The sequence below is a fragment of the Fusarium fujikuroi genome, chromosome FFUJ_chr07, assembly GCF_900079805.1.
Source record: "Fusarium fujikuroi IMI 58289 draft genome, chromosome FFUJ_chr07".
Taxonomy (NCBI): Eukaryota; Fungi; Ascomycota; class Sordariomycetes; order Hypocreales; family Nectriaceae; genus Fusarium; species Fusarium fujikuroi.
This window is the reverse complement of record NC_036628.1, coordinates 2,989,443-3,006,805: the sequence shown is the minus strand read 5'-3', so window position 1 is coordinate 3,006,805 and position 17,363 is coordinate 2,989,443. Positions and strand designations below refer to the sequence as shown.

The 17,363-nt window shown below is 48.9% G+C and overlaps 6 protein-coding genes; 2 read left to right on the top strand and 4 right to left on the bottom strand.

The window, feature by feature from the left end:
• Positions 1-845: 845 nt before the first annotated feature.
• Positions 846-4,132, top strand: FFUJ_08174 (uncharacterized protein; the record flags this gene model as incomplete). XM_023581156.1 has 2 exons in its annotated part: positions 846-942; positions 990-4,132. 2 exons carry the CDS (start codon positions 846-848, stop codon positions 4,130-4,132), a joined length of 3,240 nt encoding a protein of 1,079 aa, XP_023433803.1.
• A 248-nt stretch (positions 4,133-4,380) lies between these two features.
• Positions 4,381-5,943, bottom strand: FFUJ_08175 (probable choline-sulfatase; the record flags this gene model as incomplete). The annotated part of the gene is made up of 1 exon (XM_023581155.1): positions 4,381-5,943. The coding sequence occupies one exon, from the start codon at positions 5,941-5,943 to the stop codon at positions 4,381-4,383; it is 1,563 nt and encodes a 520-aa protein (XP_023433802.1).
• Positions 5,944-6,550: 607 nt separating this feature from the next.
• Positions 6,551-8,534, top strand: FFUJ_08176 (related to nitrate assimilation regulatory protein nirA; the record flags this gene model as incomplete). XM_023581154.1 has 5 exons in its annotated part: positions 6,551-6,660; positions 6,710-7,372; positions 7,422-7,971; positions 8,020-8,081; positions 8,132-8,534. 5 exons carry the CDS (start codon positions 6,551-6,553, stop codon positions 8,532-8,534), a joined length of 1,788 nt encoding a protein of 595 aa, XP_023433967.1.
• A 78-nt stretch (positions 8,535-8,612) lies between these two features.
• On the bottom strand, positions 8,613-10,348 carry FFUJ_08177 (RGT2-like protein; the record flags this gene model as incomplete). XM_023581153.1 has 5 exons in its annotated part: positions 8,613-8,919; positions 8,970-9,212; positions 9,262-9,823; positions 9,870-10,067; positions 10,114-10,348. The coding sequence occupies 5 exons, from the start codon at positions 10,346-10,348 to the stop codon at positions 8,613-8,615; spliced, it is 1,545 nt and encodes a 514-aa protein (XP_023433801.1).
• A 463-nt stretch (positions 10,349-10,811) lies between these two features.
• Positions 10,812-14,445, bottom strand: FFUJ_08178 (uncharacterized protein; the record flags this gene model as incomplete). XM_023581152.1 has 6 exons in its annotated part: positions 10,812-10,956; positions 10,994-11,113; positions 11,174-13,439; positions 13,503-13,713; positions 13,764-14,190; positions 14,291-14,445. The coding sequence occupies 6 exons, from the start codon at positions 14,443-14,445 to the stop codon at positions 10,812-10,814; spliced, it is 3,324 nt and encodes a 1,107-aa protein (XP_023433800.1).
• Positions 14,446-14,643: 198 nt separating this feature from the next.
• Positions 14,644-16,086, bottom strand: FFUJ_08179 (related to integral membrane protein PTH11; the record flags this gene model as incomplete). XM_023581151.1 has 6 exons in its annotated part: positions 14,644-15,186; positions 15,243-15,406; positions 15,455-15,591; positions 15,643-15,851; positions 15,898-15,970; positions 16,019-16,086. 6 exons carry the CDS (start codon positions 16,084-16,086, stop codon positions 14,644-14,646), a joined length of 1,194 nt encoding a protein of 397 aa, XP_023433799.1.
• Positions 16,087-17,363: the final 1,277 nt, after the last annotated feature.

The window sequence follows — 17,363 nt, the reverse complement described above, 5'->3', positions numbered from 1 at the left end:
ATCTGTCCAGCGATTTCGCCACTATACAGCCAAGTCGAGGCCTCATATTCATCAGGCCAATAAATTATGCGAGGTTCTCAGGAACGCTATTGGCTCATTCTTGAAGCTAGATATGCATGTCTTAAATACATCAATGATAGTCATCCCAATTCGTCCAATGTGGCTGATATGGCTGGAGCTGAGCTGCTACCCCGGCTGGCTGAACGCGTGCCAGCCAAAGTCAGGGAGCCAAGACGCGATCAACACAGAAATCGAACAGCGCAATTTAGAAGGCCATATAATTACAGGATCAAGTTTACTTATAGTTCTCAGTCTCACGGCACTGTTGAAGTTCAATTGGCTGTATTGGCCAATGATGTTCCATCCTCTCTTCTCAAGCCCGAGTTTCGAACCAGATTTATTTGCTGTACAGGCGCTCAGTTCCCCATAGTCAATCACGGCACGGCGCGTCTTCTAAATACAGTACAGCCACATACCTTATCTCCCTCGTGGCGAGCTGAGGCGTTGAATCACATATTGAAACATAGCCCAAATCTAGATCCACTAGTCCCCGTTCAAGGCGCTGTGGCTTACCCAAGCGACAGCTGAAAATAAGGGTCTCGGCCCATAACAATTTTCAGGGATAGCTAGTCCATGTGATGAGGCCTTGAGAGTGTGATATGCCATTCGAGGTGAGATCGAGGTGCTATGGCTGAACTTGTGGAAATGAACTCCAGGGCGTCACATTCGGGGCTTCGGATTGTCTTACAGTCCAGCTCTCTTCAAACCACTAGTTCATCAGGGCAGCCCTGCCTCAGCACGTGTGAAGGCAGATAAGCCCCCCATCACTAGGTATATCTCCCACCATGGTCCTCGCTTCAATGCCATCCCCGAAGGCAGGTCTCATGTTTGCAGATATCTTCTTCAACAGCGAAACAGACACCATGCTCAGCCAAGCCAAACGTACATGTCCCTCCCTTTGTACCTCTTTCTTTACTAACACTCTCTAGTCCATCAGCTGGAGTCAGCCCCCTCAAATGTCAAGTCCAACTGGCTCACCACCGTGCAAACGCGCCCAGTCCGCTCTGGCTCCGTCTCTTCAGACGACGAGCCCACCGAGAGTATAATCCACCACCACGACACCGAAAGCATCGTCGCGCCCGCTCGCTCTTCAGTCTTTGAGTATGGCACCGGTACTACAACAGTTCTCTCGCACTGCGACTTCTCCAGCGCAACGACACGCCATGGCTCCAAGGCCATGTCTATAATCTCCAAGCGAGACTATTCCTTCTCTTCTTCCTCTTATGCAAGCGAGTTATACGACACGCAAGCTATTTGGAAACATGGAATAGACTACGAAGGGTTCTCATTCGAGCTTGACTCGCATATGCAGAGGGCTATTGATCGATATGCCCGTGTCTGCGGTAAACCTCTCGACTTTGGTCGCTCCGTCACATCCAAGGAGTTTCTTGCGATGGTCACGAACGAGCGATTGCGATACATGCCAGAGAAGGGCAGTCGTCTTGACAAAACCCTCAAGAAGGCTGAGGCCTTTGCGAAGAAGTTTGACAAGATCATGACGGCGATCAAGATGATTGAGGTGTCGACGTACGATAGCTCTGCGCTCGTTCTCTCGTCGTGTAAGACACTTCTTGGGTTTGCGGGCAAGTATGGGTTTGCTGTTGAGCGGTTCTTTACTGTTCTTGATGATGCGATGGGGACGGTTGTTAAGATGGTCGAGAAGTTGGAAGCGAGCCATGCTTCGCACCGAGTCACTTCCATCTTCCAATCTTCCCTTGCTATGATCGTTGACATTGTTGTTGACATCACTGCCTCTTTTGGTACACATCGCTCTGGTGGGAGCGAGAAGACCATCGTCGCACAGTTTGAGTCTCGCTTTGAGATCATCATCGTCAGACTCACCCAGCTCAAGGCCGAGTTCCACATGTGTCATCTCAACCACTGGCTCGAATGTCACGGATCCGTTGATTCACTCCTCATCATCCTCCGTGGCTTCGGCGACTTTGGTCTCGACTCCTGTCCCCCAGCTTATATCTCTATCCTCATGAAAGTCTGCCTCTCTCTTCACAAGTCACACAGCGAACACGCCGAGACTCTCACCTGGTTCCGCTTCCTCTGGAACTCGATTGAGAAGCATCGCCATGAGCATGAGATCATCAGCTCTGAGCAGTGGTTCGAGGTGTATCAAGAGTACCTCATCATTCTTGGTGTTCATGAACAACACACTGAGCGACTTCATCTGGCTGAGAGCTTTAGAGCTGTCATTCTCGCTGACTTTGGTGCTACGCATGCGTACTACATTCGTGCGAGCATTGAGTTCGCCAAGATTCTTGAGATTGACACCGTTCGATACGTCGAAGCTGTTTCTATCTATGAAGAGCTATGTCAAATCGACATTCACTGCTGTGAAGAGGGCGACTCCATCATCGCTCTCCTCGAAATTGCCAAGTATCGCCTCTCAGTCCTCTTCGAGTCCCACTGCGATCTCGGCCATCGCGCCGAAACCCTTCTCATTGACTCCTTCGTCTCTCTCAAGTGGGAACTCTCCTACTCCCATGAAAAGGTCTTGGTAGCACTGACCCGCATCGTCGACTACCATCGCAAGCAGAAGCGTCGCGAAAGTATCACCGTCGCTATCAAGGTCATCGAGGAGTACATCGTCGGTCTCCTCATTGAAGAGCGCAATGAGATCGTCCTTTTCGACATTGCTCGCAGCTTGGCCAAGATGTACCGTGAGCTATCGTCTGTCGAGTTTGGTATCAAGTTCATCCAGACTCTCAAAGAAGAGGTCCTCATGGGGGAGAAGAGTAAAGTCGAGGGCTTCTGTGGCTTCGGTCACGAGGATCGTCTTGCGCATCTTGATCGACGCTGCTTTATCTTCATTCATGCCTTTGAGCAACTTCTCTGCGGCTATGAACGCGAGAACATGCTCGACATCATCATTCGCGATGTCTACACCGAGACCTGTCTCTACGAAGCATGGTCCATCTCCGTCAGAACCTCCAGCCGTCCCATACACATGCGTCTCGCAGCCGGCGCTCGTCTCATCGCCTTCCTTGAGCTCAAGGGTCGACAGACTGAGGTGCGAAAGCTGCGTACGGATATGTGGGAGATGTTCAAGGGCTTCTGCTCAACATCTGTTTCTTCTGAGTTACTCTGGCAACTTTTCGAATTGACTCTCTCCAACGTCAACAAGAAGGTTGTTCATATCGACATTCTTGAGCGCTTGGTCGAAGTCGGTCTTCAGGTCTACAAGGCTAAGGACTTCAAGGTTTCTCTGCAGCTGTTGAAGTGGTCGCAGGTTTACTTCCGACAGCTCACCAAGACGAAGCACTCTCATGTTGTCAAGCTCGCCTTCAAGATCTCAGAGTCGTTCTCGCGTCGTCACACCCACGACCACGATCATATCATCATTGAGCTCCAGCAAATCTCCTCAGAGATTCTCGTCGAGGTTCTCAAGGTCGGTCGTCTTGACATTGACTTTGGTACCATTCCTTTTGATCAATTGAACGTCATCATTCGTCTTCTCGGTGAGAGGAAGAACTTCTCCATGCTTGAGCGTATCCTTCAGTATCTCTGGGATACACGCATGAGCCGAAATTGGTCCGGCGCTGCGACCGTTGCTACTGGTCGTCGGCTCTGTGAGGTCAAGTTCGCTGCTGGGCACCAATCAGCTGCCATGTCTCTCATCGAGAGCATCTGCTACAACCTTCGCGACGTCTATGGTTCTCTTCACCATCTCACTGTAGACTGTGAGACTCTCCGTGCAAGCTTCCACAACACGTGCGGCAACCACAGAGCTGCACGAGACATCCATGTTCATCTTCTCGAGCAGATCGGCAACATGGACAGCGATGCTATTTCTGGCCGTGATGATCTCGCCGAGTTGGTCACTGACCAGGCTAAGAGGCTCAAATGGGCTCATCATAGCCATCAGAGCAAGGCTGGTGAGGATGATAAGGATGAGTCGTTCTACCTATCAATTCTCCGAAATGCACAGAGTTCAGTTGGTGGACATCATAGAGTTGAGTCAGCATCTTTTGGGGATGCTTTCAAGTTGGATGGGGAGAAGATGGAGACCAAGTGGAAGCATCCTGAGAACTGGAGCTTGCCTGTTCGTGAGGTTCTATGAATGCATGATTAGAGTTTTCATCGGTCGGACATCAGCAGCTTTCTTTGTACACATGTGTAACACTCAATCATTCGACTTTCATTTGTACTTTAGCTCTCTGTTAGTATCTCTATAATTGATTTATGAACACACTTCTCCTGTCTGGCGTCTGTTTATTTTGATCGTGGCTGGTCTTCTCTATGCATCGTTGACTCATGCTGCGTCATTTTCTAAATGGTACTTTATACTCAATCTCTAGAGGTTGAGAGCTAATCACTCTTGACCTGCTTCAGCCTCTCCTCCATCTGCTCCTTTGGACTCTTCAACTTAACCTCCGGGAATCTCGGATCTTTCGTCCAAGGCATGACATCAGCTCCCTCCAACAACCACTTCAAAGTAGCCTTCTCGTATTTATCTGCCAGTTCTTTATATTCCGGATCATGAGCCAGGTTATGAAGCTCATGAGGGTCGTTGTGTCGATGATACAACTCTGCCGGTTCGTACAGTCGGTATACATAAGTCCAGGTTTCATCACGCAGTGAAATAGCCTTTCCGACCAACGTGGTATCCTCGTGCTGAAGCCCGGCTTTGAGATCGTAGGGGTAGGGCGCTTGTTCGAGGATTGGCTCCTCGGAAGTCAGGAAGCCGCCTTCAGAAAAAGAATACTGTTTGTGAGTTGTGGCATCGCCGCATAGAAGAGGAATCCACGACAGTCCATTATGAGCGAATGACTCTCCGATTCCAGATGTCTCCAGCATCGTCGGCACCAAGTCCACCATTTCGGTCATGGCATCAATCTTCTTTCCTTCTGGGAGTCCAGCGCCACCAATGATGAGAGGCTCGTGTACCAGAGTCTCAGAGAGACCGGAAGGCCACTTCTCAATGAGTCCATGGTCACCAAGATATTCTCCATGGTCAGTGAAGAACATGGTAATAGTATCCTTCCAGATACCAAGCTCATCGACTTTCTCGAGAACTCTTCCAAACTGATCATCTAGTCGTGTGATCATTCCATAGTAGGTTGCTTTGATCTCCCTCCAAATCTCATCCGTCGCTCGATGGGTGCCGTACTTCTCTCGAATTGACTTCATGTACCGCGGTTCATACCCCGTCTTCTTGTCAACCGTCGCCTCAACACTGGAGACTTTAGAGCGATCATACATCGAAAAGTACGGCTCCTCAACTTGGAATGGGCAGTGCGGAAAGATGAGAGGCATAAACAGAACCCATGGTTTATCCGTAGGTGGACAATCCAACCATGTCAAAGCGGATCTCACAACAGCTTCGTCATAGTCCAGCGCCTTATCCGCGTCTCTCAATCCACGATAGAACAAGCGCCCCCAGATACTCTCATCAACCTCTCGTCCACCACCAGCAAACTTTGGCGTAAACTCCGGTGTCTCCAAGAACCCGTATTCGCTGAGACTCAGCTCCGTGACAGTTGGTGCAAAAGTGTCGCCTCTCGGTGCAAGACACGCAACATGATACCCCGACTCCTTCAGACTCCGAAATATATTGGGTTCCCATGGCTTGATGAGGTTCTCAAGGCTTCGATGGCCGCTAACGTGCGGGTATGTTCCAGTAAACATACTGCATCTCGATTGAGAACACACAGAAGCTTGTGTAAAGCAATTGGTGAAAAGACTTCCCCTTGCAGCGAATGCATCGATATTCGGAGTCTTGATCTCAGAATCGGGACCAGTTGTACAGCCGAGAGAGTCATATCTCAACTGATCAGGCATAAAAATGATATAATTCGGCCTCTCTCCTCCATTTTTAGAATCAACCTGCAAAGGCAGTGGTTTGGGAAGAAGACGATGCGATTGCGACATTTTGAATTGCTATTATCAAGAAATTCAACGCTTCAATGCCGAGTTTGTAGTCGTAGTTATCTAGTCATGAGCTAACACCCTCGCGTAAGTTAGCTTCGGATCTCGTTCTCCGGATCTCGCCCCCTCGTCATCCAACCTCGGGCTGACGTGCTTGAAACTTCTGCTATGTAAAGACCTAGCAAACCCCACTCCTCACTCAAAGCCAGGAACTCGTTCGGATCTCGTACAATGGAAAGGTCGTCCCCGCAACTCGCGTGTAAACAATGTCGAGCGAGAAAGGTTCGTGCTCTTGTTACAGTTTGCGGGGTTCTCCACTAATCTAGGTCATCAGGTTAAATGCGATCGACGAACCACGGGTTGTATACGCTGTGAGCGGTTGGAACTGACTTGTAGCTATGTTGCGGGGGACGCGACTGAGGTGGCTGGTGGTCATGGGGAGGATTTGACGCAGGCGGGTATCAAGAGGCGGAGAATACTGAAGGCTTGTGCGGCTTGTCGGAGTGCCAAGTCAAAGTGCTCCGGGACATGTCCTTGTAACCGATGTCAGTCACAAGGACAGGAATGTGTGTTCGGTGATGAGCCGGGGAGTTCTAGTGTCGATATCGGCATGGAGGTACAGACTTCGCCGGCGAGTACTTCCCAGTCTCACTATGGATCAGTACCCAGTCAAGCATCACCAATGGACATGCCTGCCAGTGTGACCGGTGGTACACAGCGGTAAGCTCCGATTTCTGTACATGTCCACCTCCCGCTGACATTCAGAAAGGGTCTTTGAGCTTGAGAATCGAGATACCATTCGCCAATATCTGGACACATACTTTGACAAGTCCGACATCGCCGACTGTGTCTTTCTTCATCGAGCTACAACAATCGCAGAATGGAGTCAGGGAAAGCTTGAAAAGACTTTACTCAAAGCCATCTGCGCTTCAGCACTGCGATTTGCACCAACATATCACTCGGAGACCTCACCAGCGCATAATTGGATAAAGCAAGTTCAGCATGAGCTGGTCAATCATATGGGTGACATTTCAGTACCTAAACTACAAGCTCTCATGCTTGTAATTAAGTTCCTCTTCTCCATGCGTTTCACTGGCGATGTCTGGGTCCTTCTCTCAATTGCGTCAAGAGTTGCATTCACCAAGAGGCTCAACTACGAACGCCCAGCTATCGATCCAGTCAAACAAGAATGTCTTCGGCGATTGATGTGGTCTATCTACGTTGTTGACAAAGTTTTCTCTGGTGGCATCGAAGATCTCACTGTTTGTCCTACGCAAAGAATGCATATTCGCTTACCGAGCAGTCATCATAACTTCCAACTTGGCTCAAGATCAAAAGCGCCGTTTTTACGGAGTAAGAATGAGAATGATACAGATTTAAATGTCCTGGCGTACTTGATGCGGCTGTATGACATTCGAGATAGAGTCCTGAGGTGAGACATCCTATCCTGTGGGAAAGGTTTTGCTGACAAGCGTTATAAGATACACCAGACAGGTCATCCTCGGTGGGGCGAGTCCATATCTCAGCAGGGGCCAGTTACGCTCACTAGACCTCGAGCTGACATCTTTTGAAGAGTCATTGCCAGATGAACTACAACTCACTGACAACAGACTTATGATAATGTGTCACTCCGAAGAAGCACGTACATATACAACCCTCCATACATTTCTGTTCAGTTCTCGATGCGACCTTCACCGGTTTCTTATTCCTGGCATCCGAGAAGCTGTGTCGCCAGAAGCATTCGGCCAAACGCCACGAGAATACATCGACTACTGCCAGCAACAGTGTTTACAGACTGCACTGAGGTACATTGACATGTGGTCTAAGGTTCGGCAGATGGAGACTAGTAGTCGTGTCGGGACACCAACATTTGCAGTAGTGACGTACCAATTCGTCAAGATGGTAGATCATCTGGCTGCTCTGCTTCCATTACATGGGGAGTCATCTTTACCGGTGATCAAGCAGAAGTTTATGGATATTCTACTCATTGTTTCGGGTAGTCGTGCTGAAGTTGGTTGGATTGGCTCATGTGTGAGTATTCGTTCCGTCTTATGGGCGAGGAGGCTGACCAAGGTGTAGGTCACCGATATCGAAAACCTTATACCACGATTAGGTACTAGACACATATCTCCTGGCTCGCCGTGCGTCACATCAATTGCTACCTCGATCCTATAGCTAACGAATACTTCAGAAGTGCATCACCAGGGACAATCCGTTTACAGGAGAAGCTGCATCGTCGTTCTAAGCATGCCTTTGCGCCAGACGATGAAGAAGAGGAAGATCCCGCTATCCGACCACCAGAGTCCAATACTGGCGAAGAGATACCAGAGACGTCTCTCGAGTCTGCAGCATTTGAGAACCCTGAAGGGCAAGATATCTGGTCTTTCCCAGTCCAAGGCGATGAACAAGGTTTGACTGGGTCAACCGGGGACGGGTCTCTTGGTTCATTCTCATCTATGGGGTATCCTCTTATCAACTATGACTCTATCAATTCGACTGACATGGTGTTCGGAGACCAAGAGCTCGGTTTCCCGTTGGATCCCTTTGATCTGCAGATGAACGCTTATACTGATGCCAATGCACCTCAATATTGAATAGCTAGTTGGTACTCTCAATACAGACTACCAAGACCTTTACTCTCCTGCTCCCCGTAACCCGTTTTGATCAATAACTTAGACTCGCTCTTCAGCGGTCACTGTATTATTCTTGCCATCAGAGTGCACCTTACCCAAGCCATCCTCCTCCTGTGTAGCGCGCATCATCTCCGCTGCATCGACCTTGCCAAACTGTCGGATCGGAACACCCTGGTTAAACAAGAAGTCAACCTGCTCCAGCGTCTTGCCCTTGCACTCAGGGACACAGAAGTAGACAAACACAAGAGCAGTAGCCATGATGCCTCCAAAGATAAAGCCGACTTTACTGTTCAAGCCGGCGTACTTGTCGTAGATGAGATATGGGATACTGAAGTTGACGGTGAAGCTGAAATGTTTGTTAGTCCTGTATGGAGAGGAATTGAGTGACGGGCTTACTTCATGATGACATTGGTGGTGAAGCCAACTCGTGATGTGAGATCACGGAGCCGAAGAGCTGATAGCTCAGTGGTGACGACGTAGACCAGAGGTGCCCAACCCATTCCGAAGCCAGAAGCAAACACAGCCATCATACTGATCACGCCCTTCTTTCTCGAATCATCGACGGGAGATACGATACCAAGACCGCCCATCGTCATCATGGCAGCAAACATGGTGACGGACGAGGCCATCATGAGGACACTAGATATTGGTTAGCTGGGGGGTCATACAAATCAGGCTGGTTACGTACCGTCTACCAACAATATCCGTCCAAAGAAGGATGCAGGTAATTGAAACGATGCTGATGGCGGATGTGATCAGACTAAAGCCAAATGGGTTGATGGTACCAAGCGATTTGACGTAGATGGTGCCATACTGCGACACGAAGGCCTGACCACCAGCCTGCTGGTAGAAGTTGACAGCCATAACGATAAGAGTTCGCTTGAGGTTAATACCCCTCACAAGCTCAACGAACTTTCCCTGCTCAGTCTCCTGCTCCAAAGAGACCTTCAGCTCCGTGAACTCAGCGTCGATCTCTTCGTCTGTAAAAGCCCCTTCGCGGATCTGCTGGAGACTCTTTCGCGCCTCTTCAACTCTATTCTTTCGCAGCAGCCATCGCGGCGACTCAGGAACAAGCCAGATGCCTGCTACGACAATACTAGGCACGATGTAGAACATGCCGAGAGGGATTCGCCAGGCGCGGTTGTCAGGGAGGGAGCTTGTCCCGAAGCAGATACTGTTGATGACGAGACCGCCGACTGCAAGGCTGAGTTGGTAGGATCCGACCATGAAGCCACGAGCTTGGGCGGGCACTTGTATTGTTAGCAATGGAAATGGCTGTTTGTTAGGTAGACGTACCGATCTCGGACTGAAAGGTTGGAACAACACCAAGCTCCATGCCGACGTAGACATAGTTGAGAATTCGAGCTGCCATGATCTGCTCACGATGGAAGGACGTGACAGCGATAGTCGCTGTACCAAGAGCATATACGCTCATGATAAACATGCACCATCGTCGACCCCACCGCGAAGAGATCCAAGTTCCAATCAAAACACCTACACGTCATCAGCAAAGCACAGCCAAACCTCACGCTGTACTCACCAGCAGCAAAACCAATATAGTTCAAGCTGTTAAACAGCGAAAGCCACGACGGTTCAAGAACATACGTCCCCGTCTTCTCATTCCAAACGCCAAACTGCTTATCAAACGCGTCCATCGCCTGCGTCGTTGCAAAAGCTTGGTTGTCGAAGCCATAATTGAACGTCGACACGGCGATGAGCACGCATGACAGCGCGAGTCTTCGATTGAAGAAGCGGAACTTTGTAAAGACGCCCATGATGGAGATGTGCTTGTGATTAAGTTGTCATGATGAAGGCTGGAGCTGTGGACTTATATGGAGAGTGGTAGACTTGTGAGGACGAGGCTAGAGATGTCGTGATGGTTGGGATTGTTTGACGAATGGGGCGATTTTGATGGGAGATCCTTGTTGGAGCCACTGGAATTGTGGTCTACCCCAGAAAATTGGGCGTGAACTCCCCGAGGGACGAGATCCGGAGTTGAGTGATCCACATACGACATCCGAGGACGACATCCGACTCAGCAAAACAACGTACCTCGGTGTTAGGCCTTGGAATGGATATTTGTAACTGTAAAGCGGCCATGACTCTGGATCATCTATCAAGGAATCAGATATCGGCCTCTCCCCGACATTTAAATTCTTACTTGAACCTACTCTGCCCGTCCGTGTACATTGTAATTTGGCTTTATATGTCTCGTTTAGATGTCATAGTTTTTAACTATTAATCAAAACGACCCATCACTTTCATAGCTGTGGCGGCGGCTACGATGACCGTAGCTACTCGCGGCGCAAAAGCTCGCAATACTTCTAGGTCTCCTAGACCCTTGAGCTGGGTATGACCATGCCCTGAGGCATTGTTTTTAGTTCTGTTCAAATATTGTCCTGTTATCAGGTTCGACTAACCTTGAGGCTTTCAAGGGAGGCCACTCCTTTTCTGGTAAACTCTTGAGAAACTCCACTGTCCAGTCTCGCCCGCCACTCTCTCGCGGATTTCCAAGGCTTTGAGTTGACAGTGGTTTTGACCTGCGTTGTCGTTCGTTAGTTCTTTCCAGATTTTATATGGACTGTAGGGCTCTGTCTTACCGCTGAGCAAGTTGTGGTCCATGTTCTGGTAATCCCCTAAGAAACTCGGCCGTTCGATCCCTTCTATGGTTCTCTCGCTGGAGTGCCATAAGGCGATCTGAAACTTTCTTGTCTCGTAGTCTACTCAGTAGCTCATACCAGGTCGGGGAGCCGAAAGCTCCACTCGTGCTGAGGAACTCGATATGATATTGGAAGTCAGCCATTATATATAAAAGCAAAGCAGGGTAGTGAACAAGCACTCTCGATGCAATACCAATGGATTCGTGAGTGACGGAATATCTCCTAGAGCCTACGATAGAACCATCGGAAGGCAATAGACCATGTTCAGCCAACCAGTTCTCGACACGCCGATTTGAATCCAAGGTGGGCAATTTCCGCAAATTCTTGAATTCATATCTGACAATGAGATCTTGCGGCGCAGGGCGTGACCTTCGGGGCTCCTCGGATGGGAAAGAATGAAAGGAGGATGTTGATACGCTCGCCGAATTGAGACGTTGTCGAGCAGCGACAAACTCATCTAGTTCTGGAATGAATAGGTAGTCAAGACAAGTATGTATTATCGTGTAATGACAATCCAGAAGAGGATCTGCAGTTTCCAAGCATAGCTTCTGAAAACCCCCTTTGTTTATGAAGAAGTCGTAAACTGATTCGTGAATCACCCGAACCACACGAGCCGACCCCTGTTCATGGTCCATAGATCCAGCGCCAGCGTTCACGGATGAAACTTCAGCGATACCACCAGGCTTGATATTCGGCCGTTCACTGCTCACTTCCAGCAACCCCATGGATAGCCTTTTGATCTGTCTCACGAGGTGGTCATCGGTGGCAGTGTAATTGCCTGAATTTCGCCAGTGTGTAAGAGACGACGGTTTCAGAGGTCTGATGAAAGCAATGATATGGTGCCATTCATCAAGACGCAACGGCCTACTTGCTGCCAGGACCCATTGGAACATCTTTCGTGCGACTGGCACCTCTTTCCTGGTAAGAGATCCGCATATCTCCGAGTATAAACCGTCGAGTTCTGATGGCATGCTTTCGACTTTGTAAAGAAGCATTTGCAGACCTATACCAAGGTTGTATCTTTTGAGAACGTCTTCTATAACCAGTACGACCCAGAGAAAGACACCTTCTGATAAGGAATAGATTCTTGATGCAATTTCCTTTATCCAAATTCCTTCATCAGAGGCGATTCGTGCCTTGAGACGTCGCTGGGTGTAGTTGAAAATGTCTTGTCTGTTGTATTCATCCGCTTTCAGCTCGAGGCAGCCGGTGACTGAGATGTTGGGAAAGTGCCTGCAGGATAAGCAGACTCTCAGGGTCTGAAGATCAGGGGACTGAACCAGTTCACTCCAGAAATCGACCTGATGACTCTGTGTCACTTCCCCTAATTCGTCCAATGCATCCAAAAACACAAATATCGGTGTACCCGTGGAGGACATAAGCCGAAGAGTTTGTGTGAGCAGCGTTTGAAGTTGTTGCTCATTCCTGATTTTTCCAGACTGCAGAACGGATTCTTGGATAGTCTGTATCAAGGCCTGTTGATCTAACCCGCGAGAAGCGCTGGGGTTGCATATGCTGGTTTCTGGTAAGATCTGGTAAAGTAACGATCGATATATTCCAGCTGGGGAGCGATGCAGCAGCTGGCCACCGGCATTGATGAAGAAGCTTGCACATACACGGTCTTTGTGAAGAATAAGACTATGCTGCATTCGCCGGACGGTTTCTTTCATCAAGGTTGATTTCCCGGCTCCTGGTTTTCCCTTTACAAATAATAGATGCTGATTCTTATCTGAAGTTGTTTGCCACTTTTCGAAATCTTCGTTCTTCGTTAACCAAGATCCTGTGTTCAATGAGGGTGGCAGGATTGAATCCCGTCGGGCGTTCATGTCTTGGAATCGTAGGCTTGAGAGGAAGTCATTAAGAATCTTCCTATCGAGGAAATCTAGTAAACTGGTCTCAGAAAGTGGTTGGCAAACGTCAGACATCAATGGTACACTCTTCACTGTTTGATGCCTAATTCCTGGTGCCGATTTCTGAGAGGGCTTGTTCTGGTCGTGTGCGCTCTCGATCGCATTATACAAGGCTTTGATCTCGCCAGCAACTTTGATATAGTTGGGGTCGTGAGCACTGCTAAAGCGACTAAGCTGGTTGTGATTGGCCTGAAGAGTCTCGGCATGTTCTCTCGGATCACCAATCAAGGAAGACTCGTGTGGTACGACTTTATCTCCCAACACACCCAATCCGATACCAGTAAGACCCAGGCTTTCTTAGAAAGTCTTGACTTGGAAGTCGTATGTATTCTAGAGTCTATAGAAGGCTTCGTGCGTACGTTCGAGATCTGTTGTCTTGAGACCTAGGGTGTCTAATATTGTTGATGTTGTCTGGAATCGCAAACTGCTGACTATAGATCTAGCCCAGTCGCCGATTGCTGCGAGCTTAGGACTTCTGCGGTGGGGCGTTCCGAGAAAAACTATCGCTGCAGTTGATTCAATAATCTTCTTATGCTCTGGTTTTTCGGATATAGACGATAGAGCAAGCATCTACGTAGGAAGTAAGCAACGTTCGGTGACAAAACTGTAAGCACAATCACCTCTTTCATAAGTAGACCGCCGAGACTATGGGCGACGAAGATCAAGGGGCGTCCTGGTATAGGGTTGCGTCTAAGCGAAAATAAGAAGTCTTTTCCGTGAGAATAAATACTATTCATATTGGTCGGACCCGAGGTGAATTTTGTTATCTTGGTATTATATCCGAAAGTGAGAATTCGAGCCTTTCGGCAGGTTATTGGAAGCAAGTCCGCCGGCCAGAAAACAGATAAATCATTTTCGGGTGCGGCGGGAGACGTCTGAACCGTAGAGGTAGTGAGGACACTATCCTGGCGGGCTTTACTCGATGGGCGTTTCAGCAAGGCCTTGAAACTTTGTCTGAGCTCAAGTCGCTTCGGATTATCAAGCTTTGAAGTCTTTGGTTCCTGGTTCTTTGGTTTCTTCTCTGCATTTTCTGAACCCTGCTTGTATCTCTAAGTCTTGTAGGGATGGCCCTTTAGGCCGTGGACTAGAATAACACTAGACGCGTCTTTAGCGCTTTGATCAGGGCGGTTACACAATCGGTACGTACTCGACTATCGTGGCATCGTCTCCTGGTTCGTACACCACACTGAGTCCTGTCGAAGGAATTTGCTCTGGCGAAATCTGGATCTCTATCTGGGGACTTTCTCGGGCGTCCATGGCTACATGATGGAAAGCGGATAAGATGCGGAGCATGTTTTTCATGGCTTTTGAGAATCAGGCTGAGGGCTGAGGTCACGTGGGAATATCACTCGTGTATTCAGGTGCTGCGACTCAATTGGTTCGTCTCGGTCATCCAATCAGATTTAAACTGGCCACTGGAAGTTCACTTTAAGATTAGTATTGTATTAGTTGTACTTGGGAAAGTGTATATATGTCTAGTTCATTGACGGTATCATCCCATTATACTCCATGATAGACCTTAGTAACAACACCAAGCTCCATCTCATTCGCTAACTTATCGCCATTCTCACTACCGCCATGCGCATTCGCCTCCCGCAAATTAATCCTTTCCAGCCCAGTATGACCAGGCGGTGACGGTGATCGTTTATCAGACGACGCCTCTTCAGTAGTGACGTTAACAATAACCTCATTCTTCTGATAAATCTTCAACGGAATATCCTTTCCGTTAATCTCCTCCTGACTCTCCGAGAAGCTCATCCCAGGCTCAACAAAAGTCGTCTTTTTGGGTCGTCGATCCATACTGCTGAGGTTTCCGTATGCTGATCTAAATCGAGATGTTCCTTCGCCAGTGCGCTGGTTGGAGGATTTGCCGTACTTGGCGTGGAATGAACCGAGGCGGAAGACGCGTTGGAGTAGGGTCCATGTGAGAGGGAGGTTGGCGGCGATGACGGCGGTTGAGACTTCACGGATGTACCAGTAGGACCATTCTGTGCCAAAGGGGTCGCCGAGACTGTAGATTTTGCTCATCGTTGCTGCGAGGATCTTGAAAGGGAGTCAGCTTGACAGCTCGATAGGATGAGAAACAGATGAGAACTTACGGTAAAGATTCCAAGGGCAAAGACACCGCAGAGGATAATCTTTCGCTTCAGGGGCAGTTGGGATTGTAGAAAGACAGGCATAGGAAGAAGGATGATCATGATGTCAGAAGAGATGTTGACGACGGCGTTGGTGATCATATGATTGGTCTCAGCCGAACAATTCACTGCAATCCATTAGTACAAATCCCTTATCTTATCAACGGGCTACTCACAATCATCGGGAGGAACCTGCCAGTAGTGATTGAAAGGCCGGCACCAAGCAGCAAACCACAAGATCTGCATAACAACGAATCCAACGACGACATATCCTGCTACCAACTTGACCAAAAAGTTTTGCTTTAAACTCATTCTAGATCGAGTGTTAGTCAATAGTGTCTGTACCCGTGGTGGGACTACTCACGTAAGTCGGCCGTACATGAACAGCAGACAGCCCTTGACGCCCCAGAGGGTGATCATCTGCATATGTTCCGTGACGAGTACCAGTTTCGACCCATATTCTCGGAGTTTGATGTCTTCAGGCGTGAGCACGATGTGGTCGTCGGGGTTGATGAGGTTGGTGGGGGTTCGTGTGAGGACGCTGACAATTGCCAAAAGCGCAGTATACGTGACCTGCAACTGTCAGTATTAATGCAATAGAAAGTATAGAAATACAAACCATTGTCACGGCCATGAGGTAATCATCTGCCAACATACGCTTGAATGATCCGAGCAACATACGACGTGATGCCCTATACGACGTCAGCAACAATTCTCAACTCGACCGGCCATGTACTTACATTCGCGCAATCACCACGATCAGCGTCAAGGCGTACCACGCCCACATCTCAGCGTCGAGGGACGACATGGCTGCTGATGCTAATGCGATACCAAATCGTCGGTACTGAAGAGGGTCTTCACCCAGAACCAAAAAGCAAAACAGTCAAAATCCGGGGCATCGATGCAAGAAAAGTAACAAAAGGAACGACAAGATCTGCAGCGCCAGTCAGGGGTGCAGAACCTCAGTAGTTAAACCATCCAGAGATCCAGTCACGACAGTGATCCAGACCCAGGCCGTCAGGGTAGACACGTGGAAAGCATGGGTCCCTTAATCAGCCCATCGCCATTATCGGAGCCCACACCCAATAATTCACTGGCTAGACAGGGCAGAATAGAGTTTGCTAGACGTTTGGGGCTGCGAGTCGAACCCGCCGCTATTACGAGACAAGTCTTAGGCCCGGCGTTACTGGTAAGCCACGGACCCACAAACTAGCACTTCAAGTTCCTTTTTAGAACGTTTCTGTGGAGCGACGCTGTGAAATTTCGTGATTGACAGATTATCTAGCTGATGATCATATTGCGTAAAGCATTTCCTTCTGCGAGGTCGGAAGGGGAACCGCCCCAGAAGGCTGAAAATAAATTGGAGGTTTAATCCACTGAATTTCCGTCAACGCGCAATCCATCAGACAATTGGCTAGCAGTGACACGACCCTATTAAAAATATTTCTTATCATTATAGGGGCTAACGCGCCGCTCAGACAGTGGCTTTCATTCCGCCATCGCAAGCGCTTCCAGAACGAGCATGTCGCCGTTCTTAACAGATGAGAGATAAGAAGCTGAAGACGCATGTGATCAACCCCCTGGGCGCTGCATTATTTAGCCACTTCCCGGCGATGTGGTTCAGATCTGGATGCTACCCCGTGGCGGTGCGGCCGCAGGATCATCACAGTCAATTGAGTTCGACCATCTGACCAGCCCCTGAGAGTGATTCGAGGGACCGAGATAACGATCTTGTTCTCGGTTCATCTTCTCCGTTCGGCTCCGGCAAGTGGACACTCAATGGGTCGTTGTACGGTCGGTGATCAGAGTGTTTTTCGTCATTGGCGAATCTTCGGATATTTGCGCCATTTTCATCCCGTCTTCACCACTTGTTCCTGTCGATCATTCGTGGGATTACAGGGTGCCAAGGCTTTAAAATCCTTCTACACGTGGGAGCCGTCGGGAATAAGTCATTGCTGTGACTTAAAAGTTATTACGCGAGTCATGGCGGAGATACAGGGTAGCAGGCAAACAAACACGACAGAGCCATTGCAGACTCGAACAGTGGTTGTGATATGTTGAAACAGTACAAGTTTGTCTTTAAAT